This window comes from Symphalangus syndactylus, chromosome 24 (genome assembly GCF_028878055.3).
Source record: "Symphalangus syndactylus isolate Jambi chromosome 24, NHGRI_mSymSyn1-v2.1_pri, whole genome shotgun sequence".
NCBI lineage: Eukaryota > Metazoa > Chordata > Mammalia > Primates > Hylobatidae > Symphalangus > Symphalangus syndactylus.
Window position 1 is genome coordinate 70,122,855 of NC_072446.2, and position 21,727 is coordinate 70,144,581.

General features: G+C 41.1%; 1 protein-coding gene across 6 annotated transcripts in view; it reads right to left on the reverse strand.

Annotated features, from left to right (window-relative positions):
* Nucleotides 1-21,727, reverse strand: part of SHLD1 (shieldin complex subunit 1) — a 106,216-nt gene that overhangs the window by 8,737 nt on the left and 75,752 nt on the right. The window contains exon 3 of one of the 6 annotated variants that reach the window (XM_063634026.1): nucleotides 9,768-9,837. The exons of the other annotated variants lie outside the window; for them this stretch is intronic. Within the exon in view, the coding sequence (XP_063490096.1) occupies nucleotides 9,806-9,837 (32 nt within the window). The 3' untranslated portion in view covers nucleotides 9,768-9,805. Of the gene's footprint in view, nucleotides 1-9,767; nucleotides 9,838-21,727 lie in introns of those variants that run through there. 6 annotated transcript variants of the gene reach the window in all.

A 21,727-nucleotide genomic window follows, 5' to 3' on the forward strand; every position in this document is an offset into this window, starting at 1 on the left:
GGCTCACACCTGTAATGCCAGCACTTTAGGAGGCCAAGGCAGGAGGATCACTTGAAGCCAGGAGTTTGAGACCAACCTGGGCAACATAGCAAGATCCTGCCTCTACAAAAACATAAAAAATTTTGCCGGCCATGGTGGTGCGTGTCTGTAGTCCCAGCTACTTGGGAGGCTGAGGTGAGAGGATCACTTGAGTCCAGGAGATCAAGGCAGCAATGGACTGTGATCACACCACTGTCACTGGACTCCAGCCTGGGTGACTGCACAAGACCTGTCTCTTAAAAAAAAAAAAAAAAAGGAGTCACAGAGACAGAAAGCAGAATGGTGGTTACCAGAAGCTGGGGAGAGGGGAAAAGGTGAAAATGCAGATTTAGTGTTTAATGGGTACAGAGTTTCAGTTTTACATGATGAGTCCTGGAGACTGGTTGACAATACAAATGAACTTAATACTACAGAACTATATGCTTCAAAATGATTAAGACTTCATGTTATGTGCATTTTATCATAATTTTTAAAAATTACATTTCTCCCACTCCCCTGAGTCTTGGCTACTGCTATCTCCCTTCCCTGCCTTATATTTCTTACAAAGCTAATATCTAAAGTCCCACTCATAGCTTGATTGCCTTTCTTGGGTTTCTGTGTTCTGCTAGTTTAGAAGCCTTAGTAACTTAAAGAGGAATGCTTCTACCAAGGAAGACAATTTTATCATAGCAGAAGTGGAGGCTGGGCGCTGTGGCTCACACCTGTAATCCCAGAACTTTGGGACATCAAGGCGGACAAATCACGTGAGCTCAGGAGTTCAAGACCAGCTTGGGCAACATGGCGAAACTCTGTCTCTACTAAAAAAAATACTAAAAAACATAAGGCTGGGTGTGATGGCTTACGCCTGTAATTCCAGCACTTTGGGAGGCTGAGGTGGGCGGATCACTGGAAGTCAGGAGTTTGACACAAGCCTGACCAACATGGTGAAACCCTGTCTCTACTAAAAATACAAAAATTAGCTGGGTGTGGTAGAACACGCCTGTAATCTCAACTTCTTGGGAGGCTGAGGCAGGAGAATCACTTGAACCTAGGAGGCGGAGGTTGCAGTGAGCTGAGATCACGCCATTGCACTCCAGCCTGGGCAACAAGAGCAAAACTCCATCTAAAAAAAAAAAAAAAAATTAACCGAGCATGGCAGTGAATGCCTATAGTCCCAGCCACTTGGGAGGCTGAGGCAGGAAGATTGCTTGAGCCTAGGAGGCGGAGGCCGCAGTGAGCAGTGGTCACACCATGCACTCCAGCCTGGGCGACAGAGCCAGACCCTATCTCCAAAAAAAAAAAAAAAAAAAGTAGAAGTGGAGACTCTGCTACTATGAACAGGCAAATAAAAGGTGGTTGCAGTGCCGGCTAGGGTGTTTATCAAAGATCACCCTGAGCAACAGAGGCAGGGGCCATAGTCCAGGGAATCCCCAGGCAAACCTTCTGACACTAAGGGGCAGGTTAGTAGATGACAGCAGCCTAACCCACTACTGAGGGTTTACTTACATCAGGAATAAACGTTTGAGCTGGGCGCAGTGGCTCACGCCTGTAATCCCAGCACTTTGGGAGGCTGAGGTGGGCGGATCACGAGGTCAGGAGTTCGAGACCAGCCTGGCCAATATGGTGAAACCCCATCTCTACTATAAATACAAAAAGTTAGCCGGGTGTGGTGGCGCATGCCTGTAGTCCCAGCTACTCAGGAGGCCGAAGCAGGAGAATCATTTGAACCCGCGAGGCAGAGGTTGCAGTGAGCCGAGATCGCACCACTGTACTCTAGCCAGGGCAACAGAGTGAGACACTGTCTCAAAAAAAAAAAAAAAAAAATTTGGATCACTCTGTCACCTAAACAACCCAATCAGTCAAAGCTTTAGATTAAGGAAAAAACAGATAACCGTGGCCTTGTAACTATTTTCATAAAAGGTCTTGAATGAAAAACAACAAACCTAATATCTCCTAAATACACACACACACACACACACACGATTTATTATTTATTTATTTATTTTTGAGATGGAGTCTTGCTCTGTCGCTCAGGCTGGAGTGCAGTGGTGCAATCTTGGCTCACTGCAAACTCTGCCTCCCAGGTTCAAGTGATTCCCCTGCCTCAGCCTCCCGAGTAGCTGGGACTGCAGGCATGCACCATCACACTCAGCTAATTTTTGTATTTTTAGTAGAGATGGGGTTTCACCATGTTGGCCAGGCTGGTCTTGAACTCCTGACCTCAAGTGAGCCACCATGCCTGACCATTTGTTTATTTTCTATCTTCTCCTACTCAAGGATTTTTGTCTCTCTTGTTACCTGCTGTTTCCCCAGGGCCTAACACAGTGTCTGGCACATGGTAGATACCCAGTATATTTAAAAATTTGTATGTTTTATTTGATGAGTTTTAGTTTCATAGGCATAATAAACCTTTAATACACAATAGACCTCTTTCCTGTATGTTTAATAATTCCAGAGCCCAGGAACTTGGTACATTTGTGGAATGAATAAACGAATGAAACAAAGGTTAACCACTTCTGAATGAGAAACACAAGCAACAAAAGTTAAAAGTATGAGTAGCCAAACTCCTTTCTAGTCCCAACACACATACTACTCGGGGATATTTCCTAAAGACTGACATAGTTCAAGGATTTTTTAAAAAACTTTATAATAGCAATAAAAGTAAGGAAGTCTACACGCTCTAATGAAAGTGACTTGAGGCCAGATGCAGTGGCTCACGCCTGTAATCCCAGCACTTTGGGAGGCTGAGGCGGGCAGATCACTTGAGGTCAGGAGTTAGAGACCAGCCTGGCCAACATGGCAAAACCCCGTCTCTACTAAAAATACAAAAGTTAGCTGGGAGTGGTGGCATATGCCTGTAATCCCAGCTACTCAGGAGGCTGAGGCAGGAGGCGGAGGTTGCAGATCACACCACTGCACTTCAGCCTGGGTGACAGGGCAATACTCTGTCTCGAAAGAAAGAAAGACAGAGAGAGAGAGAGAGAAGGAAGGGAGGGAGGGAGGGAGGGAGGGAGGGAAACGAAGGTGATTTGAGCAACATAATGCATCTAGATCTGTACTGTCCAAGAAAGGAAAGGAAACGGATGGGAAGGGAAGGGAAGGGGAGGGCAGGGGAGGGGAGGGGAGGGAAGGGGAGGGGAGTGGAAGGGAAGCGAAGGGAAAAAGAAAGGTGATTTGAGCAACATAATGCATCTAGTGCATCTAGATCTGTGCTGTCCAATACAGCAGTCAGCCACTAGCCATATGTAGCATTGGGCACTTGAAATGTAGCCAGTCTGAATGGATCCATAAGCAGAAAATCACATCAGATTTCAAAAACTTAGGATGAAAAAATAATATTGTATTAGTCCATTCTTGTGTTGCTATAAATAAATACCTGAGATTGAGTAATTTATAAAGAAAAGAGGTTTAATTGGCTCACTGTTCTGCAGGCTGTACAAGCATGGCACTGGCATCTGCTAGGCTTCTAAGGAGGCCTCAGGGAGCTTTTATTAACGGTGGAAGGTGAAGCTGGAGCAGGCATGTCACACGGCCAAAGTAGGAGCAAGAGAGAGAGTGGGGTGTGAGATGCTACACACTTAAACAGCCAGATCTCGTGAGAACTCACTCACTATTTTGAGGACAGCACCAAGCCATGAGGGATCCACCCTCATGGCCCAAACACAATACTACTCAGGGATATTTCCTAAAGACGTTAATTAATTTAATTTTAATTAAATTAAAATTTAATTAAAAATTAAAAAACACCCCCCCCACCAGGCCCCACCTTCCAACACTGGGAATTACATTTCAACATGAGATTTAGAGGGGACAGACATCCAAATGATATCAAATATATATCTCAATAATTTAAAAATATCAATTACATGTTAAAATGAAAAGGTGTTGGATATATTGAGTGAGATAAAACGTATTATTAAAATTAATAGTTTAGGTTTCTATTTTTTCTTCTTTTTTATGTTTTAAACTGTAGCTACCAGAACATTTAAAATGACCTGTGTAACTTACAAAATATTTTTATTGGACAACGGCTGGTGTAGACTTCTCTTTTCTTTCTTTCTTTTTTTTTTTTTTTTTTTTAGGAGACAGGGGTCTCACTCTATTACCTAAGCTAGCGTGCAGGGGCATGATCATAGCTCACTGTAGCCTCGAAGTCCTAGGTTCGAGGGATCCTCCCACCTCAGCCTCCTGAGTAGCTAGAACTACAGGCATGCACCACCATGATGCCCAGCTAATATTTAAAATTGTTTTGTACAGATGGGGTCTCACTATGTTGGTCAGGCTGGCCTTAAACTCCCGGGCTTAAGTGATCCTCTGGCCTCAGGCTCCCAAATAGCTGAGATTACAGATATGAGCCACCATGCCTGGCTAGACATTCTTTATAGTTGTGGTTTAAGAAAGCTTTGGTTCCAGTAATCTTTCCTGAAGTTTTGTGTTGAAGCTCCCAGAGATGAGGTGGCATTTGGATGGCAGCCATGTTGATTTATGCTGTGCTACAATGTCCCCCATGGTTAGAGAAGCATGAAATGTCCATACTGGTTGGTCTGTGTGCTGTATTGTCTTCCTTGGCCAGCTGCCCCTGTAGACCACTCCTGCAAAGAAGCAAGGACCAGCCTTCCAAAGTGGCCCAGTTGTCCCTCCCTTTCATACTCAATAATTATGGAGCATCCACCAGCCAAGGCACAGGTTCAGCTCAGTGAAGGATGGCCAAGTTCCAGGAGGCAATGCAGAGTAAAGCCGGATGAGAGGTAAAGCTGGGACTGGGCACCAGGCACGGTGGCTCACGCCTGTAATCCCAGCACTTTGGGAGGCCCAGGCAAGCAGATCACGAGGTCAGGAGTTTGAGACCAGTCTGGCCAACATGGTGAAACCCCCGTCTCTACTAAAAATACAAAAATTAGCTGGGTGTGGTGGCACATGCCTGTAATCTCAGCTACTCGGGAGGCTGAGGCAGGAGAATTGCTTGAACCTGGGATGTGGAGGTTGCAGTGAGCCTAGATCGCGCCATTGCACTCCCACTTGGGCGACAGAGCAAGATTCCATCTCAAAAAAAAAAAAAAATTAAAATTAAAAAAAGCTGGGACTCGGAAGGCAAGTCATCCTCAGACAGACCAGGTCGAGGAAGAAAGCTGCTTCAGGGAGGGGAAGCCCAGTGCTAGGTGCAGACATGAGAATGCCCAAGAGCCTAGTGAGAGGTGGTCTGGAAGGTGCAGAGAATCCTTACAAGAGAGGAAGAAATGGGGTTAAGCTCTGGAGGGCGTGGGGCTAGGCTAAGAAGCCAGGTAAACACTTCTGCTAACCTTTCAACTTCAGGCATTCCTTTCTATAAAAGTGTGCTCTTACTAGAGGGACTGCTACTCACTAGAGTGACTGGAGTTTGCCAAGGACAGTCCTGGTTTAGGCCTGTTGTCTCAGTTAATTATTATTAATTATTATTATTATTATTATTATAGAGACGGGGTCTCGCTATGTTGCCCAGGCTGGTCTTGAATTCCTGGGCTCAAGTGATCCTCCTGCTCCGGCCTCCCAAAATGTTGGGATTACAGGCATAAGCCATCACCCCAGCCTCAATGAATTATTAATGGCACCACTTTTCATTTCTAGAGGGCCCTTGATCACACAATTCATCACATGTATACATGTATTATGACACATTATGCAACCTGGTGCTGGAGGAGCGGGGCTGATATACCTGGGTTCACAGTGGAAAGTTCCTGCCACACAGTTATGTCCCCGAGGGCTGAGATTTGATGCTGGAAATCATCCCAGTCCATGTTATAAACAATAAGGTGTCCACAGACTTTTGTTTTTGGCTCAACCTTCATGGATTTGTCCTATGACACTCCAAGCCAATCCTCCTTTCCTCTTCCCTGTTTTCACTACTGGCATTTCTCCCACTTCCTAGCTGTACAAACCTTTTGGTTACTGTCCAGCAAGTGAATTGGCCCTGATTCACTCCGACCCATCGGCACCTCGCTTGAGTTCTCTTTCTGGTTTGGTCTGGCTTTTCCCTGCTGCGTCGTAACACCAGGGTTGAAGTTCTAGGGCACCTTACATCCTATCTCATTAATTACATAAAATTAGTGACAGAAAAACAATAAGTTTAAGCTTCCTTTTTCCTAATAGCAACCCTGCCATCCACGATTCATATATTTTAGAATTTGCAACTGTTCCTTTAAAGGACAAAACCACATCCTCACAAAGTGAGAGTGTGTGGATATCAAGATATTTAATACAAATTAACATTTCAAAGGGATGGGTGGTTTGGTCAGGTGCTTTTGAAACCCCAGTCTCTGTACTTGTTTATATCTGAAAGTTCAAACTGGATGAATCACCCAGAGGGCAAGTGGCATATGCCATCACCCTTCATCCTAAGGACAAGCAGATGCCATGAGCAGAGGGCGGGGCCCTCTACGAGGCCACCATGGAGGAATAAAATGAATGCCGGAAAAAAAACAGAGACAGGTGTGTTTAGTGAATAGTCCTAAAAGTAGGTGCCAGGGCAATTTAATAAGACCAATGTTCTGATTTGTAAGCAATCTTCTACTTTGGCATTTTATATTTTTCTTGAAAAATTAACAGAGAACTGTAACATCCAAGCTCACACCACCCCAAATTGGCAATGAACACATTGTCCTATTTGCTTCAAAACTTTCTTCTTATTATACACTTAAATTAAAGTTGGCTGTTTCTTCACAGATATTATAGGTTGGTGCAAAAGTAATTGTGGTTTTGACATTGACCAAAACCGCAATTACTTTTGCACGAGCCTAATAATTTGATTGCTTCTAGCCCCTCACCCCAGTTTTAAAAATTAATCTCGGCTCATTGCAATCTCCGCCTTCTGGGTTCAAGTGATTCTTATGCCTCAGCCACCCAAGTAGTTGGCACCCAGCTAATTTTTGTATTTTTAGTAGAGAGGGCGTTTTGCCATGTTGGCCAGGCTGTTCTCAAACTCCTGGCCTCAAGTGGTCTGCCCGCCTCGGCCTCCCAAACTGCTGAGATTACAGGCATGAGCCACCGTGCCCAGACCCCAGACCATTTTTTATCATATAAATATATACACACATACACACACATATATGTATATATATCCATATGCAACAATGTTGCTTTGTGTGTGGTAGTCATTTTAACTTTCAATATGCAAAGTTTTGCGTTTTGTTTTCAAAATACAAAGTTTTGCATGCTACTTTATGATTTTTTACTTTTAGCCATTGTTGATTATGTAAAACTGCTTTATAGTATTGTAATATAGGAACATGCTGCATTATTTTTCATCCATTCTCTTCCTGATAGACAGGTAGGCTGTATTTAATTTTTCACTATCACAAATAAGGCCTCAGTGAGCCTCCTGATAAATACCACCTTGTGCACATGTATCAGGAGGAGACTTTCTCCGGAAATACGTCCAAAAGTAGAATTACGGAATCGAAGGGAATGTGCATATTCAACTTGACTAGATCCTGCCAAATTGCTCTCCAAAGTGGTTGCAGAATAACAATTACACCCCCACCAGCAGTATTTGGGTTTTCCTGTTTCTCCACATCTTTGCCAAATTCTGATATTGTCAGACATTAAAGTTGTATCTCCAATTTGGGTTTCCATTTCCCTGACAACTGGTGTAGCGGAGCTGCTTTTCATATAGTTAGGGGCCACTTGTGTTTCCTTTTCTGTGAACTGCTTATTCATATTCTTGACCATTTTCCTACTTTTTTTTCACTCTCTCTTTTTATCTTATTTCTTTTTAATGGCATACAAAATGAATTACACAGAAAACATTTTTGTCTGATTTCTCTGATTAATCTCACAATTAGATTATTCCCATCTCTTACATGGAAAGCGATAAAAAGGTGAGGGTGAAACAAGGACCTCGGAGAAGCCACAGGGTTTGTTTTGTTTTCTCAAGCAAAACAACCCTCACGGCGTCGGCTTATCACTACCAAAAGGTGATACTGGTTTTCTATTCTATGTAATAAAGAAGTCATGTACCAAGCTGGATCCAAGAGCAGGGAAAATATCCAGCTCTACTGTGTCTTATTTTCCAGATAAGAAAATTGAGACCAAGACCAAGTCTCCTGAATCACTGGAAGAAGGGGTTGGCAATTAGAACACAGAAAAGGTCTATCTGTTCATTAATTTTCTTCATTAATATGATCTTCATACCAAGATATGCAATAATTAACAACAAAGAAAAAAAACCCTAATATGATCTTCATATGGCTATCATTTGACATCATTAGACCAGTGCTGGTGATGATGGACCGAGCAGGGGAGTTTAAGGGCTTCCCTAAAGGATTCAGATAATAAAAATTTAGGAACTACTGGCTTACAGCATAAAAATGATTAATAATCCTCTGTCTTCTTTTCCATGAAACTGAGGCTTACCCCAAGGCTTGTTTTAAAACAGCGTGGTTTTGCATTTTGCAATAAACGAATAACCAAGTTAAAGGGTCAGAACCCAACACTTTATAGCTAGAAAAGCCATGGGGGATTATCTGGGTCAACTCTCCCACTTCCTGGACCTTGCAGCTTCAGCTGGAATAAAGCTATGGCTCCCCTGATCCCGTCCACGTGTGGGGAACAGGTCTCAGGAGGCAAAGCTGTCAGACAAGAGAACCAGGGAGGCAATTTCCTTCAGGAGCCATTTGGAGCCAGGAGCTTCACTGAAACACTTAAAACAATCATTCAAGGATGTTTTTCCCCAGTGGTTTTTAAACTTTCATTTCACACAGGAGGTTTCAGCAGATTTGTTTCATATCCTTGCCTAGATGGTAAGCAGCACTTGTGAGTAGAAAGGAAAAGCAATTGAGTTGGATCTTGGTTGCTATGGCAACATTGCTATTTTGATTACGACTGTTTACTGCAGCCGAGTTACATTAAATGTGAGCAGCTAATTAAGATGATGCTTCAAACGTCAACCTTACCGGTAAGAAAAATATAAGCACTTTAAAAATGACACCAGAGTGTTGCTTGATACATATTCAGCAGAGAGATAATTCCCCATTTCCTGGGGAAGCAGAAACCTGATCCTTTTTCCTTCAAGAGGAGATTGTGGGCCTCCCACAATCTGTCCAAATCAACAAGTCAATATTTGGTAGTTCTAAGATTTAAAGAGAAACAGAAGAAGATTTCTATCAAAACAGAGCCAGTTTCAGTGTTGACATTTGCAATAAGCCTTTCCCAGAGAAGGTAACATCTGTAACAGATGAGGAAAGTCTGGCGGTTTTCTATATGCCATAGAATTTTTGTTAGATGTGGATTTTTGTACACAGATTTCACTCATATCAAGTCGACATTAAGTATATCTATGAAGTCAGAGAATGGATTGTAAACAAACACACTAGAATGTACTGATACAGCCAAGCACTTCCCCTTTAAAGTAATCACCCCAAGGGCCGAGCTCTTATTTGTAAAATGACATCACTCAGAACCTGCTGGAGCCCCTTAGGAGTCTTCACTCCCTCTGGAAGCTTCTTATGAATGTCCTCATTGGTGACATATCTCCATCCTCAGGGGACAGATTTCCTTTTTAGAAACTGTCAAGAGGCATGAGGAGTGAAATCTGTAAATAATGTAGGTGACCAGGCAGGATAACATGGCCTGGGGTGAAAAGCAAGGTTTGTCTACAAAAGAAAATTGATTTTCTTATGTTACACATGCTGCTTCTCAAAGCAGTTTTCGCAAAAATATTCTAACGTCAGTTCTGTGCAATGCAGGCAACACAGTTTTACTTTCAAATATGTTACCTTGTCAGGTAGATTTAAGTTCTGGCCTTTGCGAAAGTTCATTGCCATAGATCAGAAATCTGGTTTCGTCCTAAGAGAAGAGATGTCTGTGAGCATGGACTTGGGAAGAAGCCTTGAGTTTGAGTCCTAGAAGCCCTTTACTGGCTATGAGATCCTGGGCAAGTTACTTCACATCTCTGAATCTCCATGTCCTCATCTATAAGATGGGGATAATAACAGCTCCTACCTCACAGGACCCTTGTAAGGATTAAATGATTTATTAGCAGGAAGCCTAGCACATAGTAAGCGCTCAATAAATAAAAGATACTTTATAATTATTACCTTAGTAACAAGAATAGTACCCACAGAAGAGTTGTTAGAGTATTAAGGTACTTGTTCTTTAACATCTGGGATTTTTCAAAGTGAATAATGAATGCTTCTATTAATATATGTCTGGCCAGGCATGGTGGCTCATGCCTGTAAGCTCACCATTTTGGGAGGCCGAGGCAGGCGGATCACCTGAGGTCAGGAGTTCGAGACCAGCCTGGCCAGCATGGTGAAACCCCATCTCTACTAAAAATACAAAAAATATTAGCCAGGCATGGTGGCGTGCACCTGTAGTCCCAGCTACTTGGGAGACTGAGGCACAAGAATCATTTGAACCCAGGAGGCGGAGGTTGCAGTGAACCGAGCTTGCACTACTACACTCCAGCCTAGGTGACAGAGTGAGACTCAGTCTCAAAAAAAAAATTATATATATATATATATGTCTACTACACAGTGATAGATATTATATCAAAAGGAAACTCCAGACAAAAAAGCATTTATTTGTAACTGGAAGGAACATCAACCTTACCAATAGCTACTGCCCCATCCTGGCATTAGAGTTGAAGGGATGAATCATAGTGAACATTACCCATCTCACAGCAGGAGGACTATGACTATACAGAGGTCCCTGGTGCACCCTCTGCAAAGTAAACATGATCCTAGTGTGGGCAGAAACAGCAGGTGCCTCGGTGTGTGGGAGTGTCAACACAGAAGCCCAGGCTGGTAGAGCCCTCCAGCCATCCCCAAACACATCCCTCTAAAGGGGACCAGCACCAGGATGTGGGTGGGACTGAAATGACTCAACCTCCAGAGAGCCTGATGGTGGCAGTGGTTTTTGTAAGTTGATGACAGCTATGAATCAAGCAAAGAGCTTCAGGAAAAGTTTGAGTTAGTAAATACACTGAAGAAGAGAAACAGGCAGCATTAAATATAAAACAAAAAATTGTGAAAATAGGTGGAGAAGATCTAGAGTTCACAGAATGACTGCTGGCTGAGTCAGAATCGCAGCACTGAATTAAACAGGCAAGACAAGAAGGAAACACCATGAGATCAGTTACAGGAGATCATTCTCAACACCCATGCCTCCCATTTACACTTGAATTTAAGGAGAGCAAAGCTTTGAGCCTTCTCTCCTGAAGCACATAACATTGGAGAACACAGAAAACTTAAAGAAGCTGGAAAAAAGCCACAAAATTCAAATTTTGCGTACTACAACTTATGCAGAAAAGGTATATAGACTGAAGACAAGTGAAAACTGCGGCTAAGTGACAGAGAAAGATGGGTTTGGGATGCATTTGTGTTGGGAAATTTTCTAACATGAGTTATTAAGGGCTAGAAGTGAGGAATATATGGAATTGAATTTCCACCTTTGCGAGGATACCTCTAGTGTGGTCACAGAAATAGTTACTTATTTTTGACAAAAGAATATGATAGACAAGATATTCTGAAAATCCTTCCTGTTACCAAACATCTAAAAATGTTGGATAAAATATTTTTGAAAAATCTTTTAAAATGTGTGACTGAGCTGGTAACAAAGCAAGGAAAGCCTGTAGAGACCAAAAGCAAAATGAGAATAGAAGTTCTGAGAGGTCTGCAAACCCTGAGCTGGTGTCTAGACCTAGCATGTCAGCTTCAATGTCCACACAGGGTTCAGGACACAAAGCCCAGGGCCATGGCAAGGTGGGGGTGCTTAACAAGAAATCACCACATAAAGCTGAGAGCCCTGAAGTCACGCCACCAGAGAAAAAGTGAACTAGAGGAAAAAAATACGCCTTGTAAAAGGTTATAGTAAAGCAAAACAAACAAAAACTTGTCTTGGCCTTGGCTCTGGGTAGAGAGAGAGAAAAAAAAAGAAATATCTGCCCCAAGATTTAACCTGATAAAAGAAAATAAAAGGAAAAAAAAAGAAAAAAACAATAAATCATGAGCCAGAACTCACATGTGTTTGTGCTCAAATTGAAACTATTTTTGTGGTCTAAAACCCTCCAAGCCAGGTATTTATTTTAATACGGTTCCAGACTGACATGCCCTCATATGTCTAGTGAAAGCAAGTGTAAACCTTAGAGGGATGTACTTTCAACCAAACATCAAAAGAAACCCTCCACACAGAGTTCCATTGAACATGAGCTCAAAATGCACAGGGAAAAAAAAAATCTACCTTTACTGAGTGGGAGTAAGCAAAATTAGCCAGCAAACAAGACCCATAGTGGCTTCAGATATTGGTGTTAACACAATCAGGATATAAGGCAAATATGCTTAATATATTAAAGAAATAAAATAGGAAGTTGACAGTTTGAGTAAGGAACAAGAGACTACAAAAAATGAACAGGTAAATGAGAAAAACAAAAAGCACAATGAGAAAATGTTAAGTTACAGAAAAAGAAAAAATATAGGAATTAGGTATTTATACCTCAGCAAATAGGTAAAACAAGACTAGAGTCCAGTGGAAAGACAATTAGAAAATAGAAATCAGAGTTGAAGATATTACTTATAATTTAGCATAGAGAGAGAGATAGAGAAAAAAAAGATATGGAAGTCAAAGTGAGATGGTCCAACATGCATGTAATTGGAATTTCAGAAAGAGCTAACAGAGAGAACTAAGGAAAGGCAATGCACAATGAGACAACGAGTTAATGGGTGGGAATTTCTCAGAACTGATAAAGCACAAATCCTCAGATTTATTAATCACAATGTTCTGTAAGCAAGAAGGCAATGAAACAAGGCCTTCAAAGTTCCAAGAAAATAATTACCAACTTAGGGACGTGCAGGCAATGGTGAGGGAGTTAAGACATCAGTCTCTTAACTGGCCAGATCAACCAAAATAATAAATGTCATACCCAGATTGCCCTTATATCCAAAGCTCATTTTCTAAAACTGCTTGAAATAGACAATATTCATATCACTTAGGCTGATGTACAGAAATTTTATCTGAAGGTAGAGGAAGGAGCTACATAAAATTTCAAGGTTTTCTATTCCTTTAGTGACACATCTGCTTAATTCACCAAGATAGTCCAGCTATCCTTGAAACAGTATTCCAATGCTAGACTTTGATCTCAAATCACACGTGATCATCTTAAAAGTATACAGTTCATCTCCACTCTATATTTTGTTTCTGAAAGTTTCATTCCATAATAAGCCAGTTATGCAAAATCATTCAACTTCAAAGTTGTTCTAGGTTGGTTTTATAAAAATTGTAAAGGCTATTAATGTTTTGTAGACAATGTTCTCTTTCTCCATAGTCAACTATTTCCATTTGCCTTTTAAGTAACTTTGTCTTCCTAATGAGTTAGGAAGTTAGTTCATGCATGCTGCTCTAACAGCTTCTGCATTGCAATACTGGGTGTGCAGCCATTGGCCCACAGACAAAGATATCTATTCCAAACACTCTTTTGGAAAAAAGGGAAAATAATTATTTCTACTCTTTCATGATATTCACTCTTTGAAGAGATCATGAGAAAGAAGCTGTTTAAGCTTCAAGAAAGCAGTTAAATGTTCTTCTAGTCAATAAATTATGCCAATCATAAGATAAACAGAGGCAGAAATTATGAGTCATGGAGTTATTACTGATAACATTTACTGCCTTATTAACATTTTAGAATTTTCTGTTATCTAAGGTTCTCCTTAAATTTCATTTCACATATAAATTCATAAACCTAAAAAGGAATACAAATTTGAAGGATGCTATGAAGAAGAAAAAGAAACAGAAAAATAACCTAATTATACTGGTCATTCTGGATGACTAAATTTTTTTGACCTCTAAGTGGCAAAACCTCAAATGCATTTGAAACTTTAGCTCCTAATGGGGCCCCCAAAACACCCATGCACACAATAAATCTTTCATGCAAATTTCTGTTTTTCTATATTTTGATCTAGGTAGTGGTTATGTGGGTATACACCCACATATATAAAAATTCACCAAACTGTAACACATAAGATTTATGTACTTTACTATATGTAAATTGTATTCCAATTAAAAATACATTTATGTATACATATGCATGTGAACACACACACACACACACACACACACACTCGCTGTTTTCAGTAAGTTATGGATGTGGCATAGAAATTAAGTTTTTTCAAAAAGATTCCTAGATGGTTCTAATTGGTAACCACTATCCTAAGGCCACTGAAACATGCCTTGAATAGACAGTCACTAAATATTTGTTTCAGTGAATGAATAAATGAATGAATGAACGAAGAAATTAATAAATATCTTTTATTTATGGTTGTAGGTGTTCCATTGACTAAGGCCAGAACAAGCCCTAAGAATATTAAAAAAAAAAAATCCAGATAATGTTCTAAGCACTTTAAATGCCTTACCTTATTACATCTCACAAAAGCCCTATTAGGTAAGTTGATTCTTCTGGATTTTTAGTTACAACCAACATAAATCACTTTGGCTGCTTCAAGCAAAAAGACGTATTAAGGAACACATAGTTGACATCATTGTTAGGAGAGCTGCAGAAACGGACTTTAGGCCTAGCTTTTAGGAATTACTTCTTGAACCATTCAGCAGAACTGAACAGCCAAAGGGGCTGTTACCTTGATCACCATTAAGAACCTAAAGAATTAGGAAGCTGCTGGTTCAGATGTTTCTCCAAACTAACAATCTGGAAGCTTCCCAATAAAAAAGCTGACTGTTAAATCAGGACGCTATCACTACAGCGACTAGTTCCAGAACGATGCTGCCTCTGCCACTATCCATACCAGCGAAAAATGAAGGTCCTATGTCCCATCTCTCATCCCACACAATCTAGGTCTGAATTCAAAGGTTTATGGAAATGCATTTAGTTAACAAACCTTGAACACCAGCTTCGAGGGATTCTGGAAATGGAAAGTTTCCATTCTCTGTCAGATGAAGAAAAAAATCAAGCTAAAAGGGGATTGGAATAGGTATTGAGTGGACTAATCAATAGATTCACAAATTATGAAACTGAGGCACAGAGATTAAGAAACTTGTTCAAAGGCATGCAGCTAGCTAGTTAAGTGACAGAGCCAGGATTCAAACTCAAGAAGTATGGCTCCAAAGACTAATAAAGCATGTAAGAAAATAACAGTATGGTGAACAGGCAAGCTCATGGGGATGAAGTCTCTAGTCATATATACTTTTGCTCATAAATAGCAACTTCTAATTTACTGTACTCAATTATCCTGCTATTACCTCTAGGAATTAAAAGTCTCACAGTTTCTCATCTTCAAAATGCAAACAGATGTCATTAATTTACTTGAGCATTTTATTCTGGTCTAGAAAGTGTTCTCAAGTATTGTGGGGGTGCAGGGACAACCTGAAAAAGGTTCTTCCACCAAACAGTGACTGGAGACATCCATTCCCAGGCTTCGATAACCACCTCCAACTGCCAGCTCCTCACATTAGTTCCATGGCACAAATGAAAAGAATACATAAAAGTATCCTGAAGTTATTTTAGGAGTTTCTAATGGAACATCTTACTAATCCTACATCAACAAAGTTTGGGAAGTTATGTTGGATGCAATAGAATGACAGTTATTTAGCCTCTGCTTTGGAAAGCTGACCATTCTATAAGCTTTTATGGTCTAGGGAGCTTGAGACTAAAGCTTGTAGTGTATTCTCTGTTATCTGAACATGTACTTCCACACATCTGTGGTATACTTTGGTTTGCTTTTCTGTCTGTCTGTCTGTCTATCTCTATCTATCTATCTATCTATCTATCTATCTATCTATCTATCTATCATCTTCTATCTAACTTATCCATTCATCCATCTCTCCATTTACCCATTCATCTCTCTGTGACCCAGATATAAGAATAAAAACATTAAACTGTATCCAAAATAAGTATATCAATATGTATAGGCTAAAGCTGGAGAGGAGTGAGAAGGGTCCGTTTCAAATCACAGGATAGAAATGTTGAATATTCCCCACAAAGGAGAATGTGTCAGCTATTTTTTAAAAGATAATTTTGAGCAGAAATCCTTCTGGGGCAAAGAAAAGAGAAAATATTTCATTTGACATGACAAGTTATAAAATGCAAATCTGCCAGTTTCGGAAGGATAAATATTTGCTGAAGATTAAGTACATGACAAAGGTACGTCATTAAATCTAAAGAAATTAAAGAGCTCAATTTAATATCACATGCATCTAGTCCATTTTTAAAAAGCATACAACCTCAACAAGCATGAGCCACAGTCCAATCTATCTCCATGCTGTAGGAGGAAATGATAAATATCTTCAGCATGACTTCCAGCAAGCTGAGTCTGAGTTAATTACTCCAGGAGCAAGTTAAAATGGATTCAGTTAAACAAATGAGCCTGACAAGGATGTGAGCCACATGCTGGACAAAATTTAATATTAATCAAATGTACATCAAACTATCAGTGACATGTACACAGAAGCAGGGCTGCTTAAAATTTATCTTTTATATTTATTTATTTATTTATTTATTTTTGAGATGGAGTCTCGGTCTGTCGCCCAGGCTGGAGTGCAGTGGCACCATCTCAGCTCACTGCAACCTCTGCCTCACTGCAACTTCCACCTCACAGACTCAAGCAATTCTCCTGCCTCAGCTTCCCGAGTAGCTGGGATTACAGGTGCCTGCCAACACGCCTGGCTAATTTTTGTAGTTTTAGTAGAGATGGGGTTTTGCCATGTTGGTGAGACTGGTCTTGAACTCCTGACCTCAGGTGATCCGCCTGTCTCGGCCTCCCAAAGTGTTGGGATTACAGGCATGAGCCACTGCACCCTGCCAAAATTTATCTTTTAATTCATAACTAATTTTTATTTTTATCTACATAATATATACTCATAGCTTTTAAAAGTCAGATGAGACTAAAAGTCTTACAATGAAAAAGAATAGTTTTCTATTCCTTCCATTTTCCTTTCCATTCCCCAGAATTCACTACTCCAACTTACTATTCCTTTTGGCTTTTAAAATCTTTTTTTCTTTTTTTTTTTATTTGAGACGGAGTCTCGCTCTGTCGCCCAGGCTGGAGTGCAGTGGCGCAATCTCAGCTCACTGCAAGCTCCGCCTCCCGGGTTCACGCCATTCTCCTGCCTCAGCCTCCCGAGTAGCTGGGACTACAGGCGCCCGCAACACGCCCGGCTAATTTTTTGTATTTTTAGTAGAGACGGGCTGTCACTGTGGTCTCGATCTCCTGACCTCGTGATCCGCCCGCCTCGGCCTCCCAAAGTGCTGGGATTACAAGCGTGAGCCACCGTGCCCGGCTAAAATCTTTATATGTCTAATTATATGCTTATATATGATAATGTATCAGCTTTAGACATTATGTGTCGACGTCCAATTACAGCAGGTAAGAATATAAGTCTCAGGCACACACATGCACACAAACTCATATATGCACAGATACGCAGATGCTTCCCTTGCCCCATTCTCTAAATATGCTCATATCCAATTTTTATTAGGGCAATATTCAGTGTTTATACTATTATAACTATACAAAGATCGATCACTACTAAATGTACTATGTTTCATTTACTGTACAACGTTATTGTTTCTGTGGTAAATAGGTATTTTTTGCCTGCTTTGTTTTGTAACTACAGCTGATCCTTGAACAAGGTGGGTTTGAACTGTGCAGGTCCACTTATATGAGAATTCTTTTCAATAAATATATTGGAAAATGTTTTGGAGATTTGCAACAATTTGAAAAAACTTGCAGACAAATTGCGTAGCCTAAAAATATCAAAAAAATTAAGAAAAATTAGGTATGTCATGAATGTGTAAAATATATGTAGATACTAATGTATTTGTGTTGTTAATCCACTGTTCATATGATCTGTAAGGCTTCTGGTCAACAGTAGGCTATTAGTAGTTGAAGTTTTGGGGAGCCAATGCAGCCATAAAAAGGAATGAGATCACGTCCTTTGCAGGGCCATAGATAGAATTGGAAGCCATCATCCTCAGCAAACTAACGCAGGAACAGAAAACCAAACACCGCATGTTCTCACTTATAAGTGGGAGCTGAATGATGAGAACACATGGGCACATGGAGGGGAACAACACACAGCGGGGCCTGTTGGAGGTGGGGGGCATGTGGGGGGAGGGAGAACATCAGGAAGAATAGCTAATGGACGCTGGGCTTCATACCTAGGTGATGGGATGATGTGTGCAGCAAACCACCACGGCACACGTTTACCTATGTAACAAACTTGCACATCCTGCACATGTAACCCTGAGCTTACAATAAAAAAAGAAAAAAAAGGTTTTGGAGAGTCAAAAATTATTGCAGGTGGTGGGCGGAGGGGAGGCCAATACTCCTAACCCCTGTGTTGTTCAAGAGTCAACTGTATCCTGATTTTACCCATACCCTCCAGTAGCCTCTCAATACAAATTTCCACATGTCAGCCTGTTGGGATAGCTCCTCAGGACCCCAGCCCTCCCGGAGAATCTTCTGTCCTCTTGCTCCAGTTGGCCTGGCTGCCCTCCAGGCCTGCTCCATAGTTGCTGACCTGGGCCCCACTCAGTTCCACTCCTATATTTCTTGTATGATTTCTAGGATGCTTTCCTCTGCCCCATTGCCCCATTTTCTGTTTTTTTGTTTGTTTTATTTTGTTGCAGATTTCTCCTGCTCCATCCTTGTTTCTGTTTCTTTCAAGTTCTTTATTTATTAGTCTTGGTCTCTATATTTTGTAATGGAGGATTTCCTCAAATAGCTGGTGATTTTTGGCTGTGAGTTCAAATCTAAGGGTGAGGCATTAAAATGCTCATTGGAAGCTCTTGCTATGGGTAGGGCTTATGGTCTGGGGAGTTTCATATAGGATGACTGAACTGTTTTTCCAGAGAGGGATCCTCCCACGTCCTGATTGGCCAATGAGAAGTAAGCATGGTGTTTTAAACAGGAAGGTCCAGGAGGAGAAAGTGGCATTGAATCAGAGACATAAATGCAAGGATGGAGTGAGCAATGCGAATATCCGGGGCAGGCAGGTTCCAGGCAGAGGAAATGGCAAAGACCATGAGATGGGAACAGCTTTGCGAGGATGGGAGGCCACTGTGGCTAGAGCCGTGGGAGCAGGGGGAAGTGCAGGAAGGAGGACGTGCACTTCTGGTATATGGAAACAACTTTCACACAGACCTTGTCAGGGACATTAAAAAGCCAAATATTAAAATATTCCATGATATTGTGTAAAAATGAATCGGAATCATTTTTTACAGTATTTGACATCAGACATGGAAAATCACTACTGATTTGCCTTTGTTTGGTTAATCAGGCAGGCTAACAGTTTTGTGCAATTATCTACTCTGTTCAACACTGAAGATTCTGAAAAATAAAAAATTGGTATCTCATAAACATTTACACTAGAGACTCTCTGAATAAGATATAAATCTGTACACATGTCTCAGCTCAACCAAAGGAAGCAGCTCATGTTGTTGAGAAAAATCAAAAGCTTAAAAAAAAAAAAACAGTTGTCAAGGCAACGAGAAAAAAAAATAGACAGAAAATAGTTTCTATCTCAACCACCTTTACACAGTGAAGCTGAATAACTCCTGGCCCTGCTTTGGAAGTTTTATTTAACCTCTGACCAGTCATTTTAGTAGATTGAGGCATGAATGGAGAATCCAGGGGCAACTTGCTAGCATAAAGCCACTTAGGAAAAATGTGAGCTCTGTGGTTTACAGGTGAAGACAGGAGAATGGTTTTCTTTCTCTAACAATTTTTCTGCAACTTTTCCTGTATAACACAATTTCGCAGAGAATTTCCATTTATCAGCTAGATAGCAAATGGTTATTGAGAGACCAGAAGGTCAAATAACTTGTTGGAGGACTTCCAGATCCTTCTCTTCGAATTTCTGTAATTTCAGAGAGTGACTCAGAGTTGACTTTAAAGGCCATCTGTGCTCCTCCACCAGCTCCCCCTGCTGAAAGCCCTGGCACTCACATGCTGCCAAACACATTCTCAACTCTCCGCTTCCCAGTTTTCTTCACCTGGAGGACTCCACTGCTCCCTGGGGACGCTGTGCCCATCCCCTCCCCTAGGAAGCCTTCCCCAGTTCCCCAAGTAGAGCTGGCCAGCCCCCACCCCAGCTTCTGCAGTGCTCAGTAGATGGTACTTGGCAGGTCTTACCTCCCATTGAATATCTGTGTTTGTCTGTTTTCTTATGGCACGGGGACTTCGCAGAGGCAGGGACCCTGTTCTAGCTATGGTCTCCTGGCACAGCGTGATGGTAGATATTTTTTAGTGAATGAGAATGAATGAATTAGTGTATAGCCCTAGCTTTGAATGTGAAAGAACAATCCCAAATCACCATCAACACAACTAGTGGGAAGAATCTGGAAAGCTAGATAGTACAAAGGGGAGGCAAATGTGTCTGTTCCCAGCTCAACCCCTAGCCAGCAGTGTAGAGCTAGACTTCTGTTATTTCCCAAACCGTGTCTACAGAACACCACCTATGTTCTCAGAGATGGTTGTGGGCGTTCCATGAAAAAAAGAGACTCCGTTTTCTAATAAGTTTGAGAAGGGTGGCCTGCTATCATCTGAATGTGTTCCCCCATTCATATGTTGAAATCCTAACCTCCAAGGTGATAGTATTAAGAGGTAGGGCCATTGGGAGGTGATTAGGTCATGAAGGAGGAGCCCTCATGAATGGAACTCATAAAGGAGACCCCAGAAAGCCCCCCTGCCCCTTCCACCATGTAAAGGCACAACTAGAAGGTGCCCTCTGTGAACCAGGAAGTGGTCTTCACCAGATGCTGAATCTGTTAGCACATTGATCTTGGACTTCCCAGCCTCTAGAACTGTAAGAAATAATATTCTATTGCTTATAAGCCACATAGTCTACAGTATTTTGTTATAGAAGCCCAAATAGACTAAGACACAGGGTGAAAAACATTAAACAGATCTTTACCAAAGACCTTTGCACAACAGTATCTAGCCCACAGAACTGTAAGAGGATGGGATGAGGCAATCCAGGCAAAGTGCTACCAAGCTTGATTAATACTAACTACTGTTTTCATTACCATTACTCTTCTCAAACATCTGTACTTCTGTAGATTGTTTTTTCACATTGAGGACAAGTACTTTTAATTAAAAAAACAAAAAAAGAATGCTACTTGACTCAGCTCATTAGTCAAATTAGAATGCAACCCAGCTGGATGAGTTTGTAACATTTTTTTGCCTATATTATTATACAAATAATCTCTTTCCTAAGTTCTACAGAAAAGTCACACATGCTAATTTCTCTATTGAAAAAAATTAACTTGGAAAAGTTATGTTTGAAGAGAAGGACTCACAGGATAGGAGAACCCACTCCTAGAGGCAGGAAGACTCTTCCGTAAACCTTTCTCATGGAGGCAGGGAGCTCTGTTCCCTGCTGCGTCCTGACACCCTCCTCCAGGAGAAGGCTCAGACGGGAATGGTAGCTCCTGATCTGCTTTCCCCAAAATTGAGCACTGTTCACTGACAATCAGCAGAACATAAATATCACATCTACAAAGTAGGCAGATAATCTGGATCCTAAGGGTCACAAAGCTGAAGGGAATCAAATGTAAATACCACTTGAAGTTTCATCTCCTCAATGCCAATGACAGAAGTATTATCTGAGATGAATGGGGTTCCAGGAGAGAGGGTTATAGGACCACTTTAGGTAACTGAATGTAGGCTAAGCGTTAGACCAATGGAAATGACAAAGATGTGAATCTAAATTATGTTTCTTTTCTCTTTTC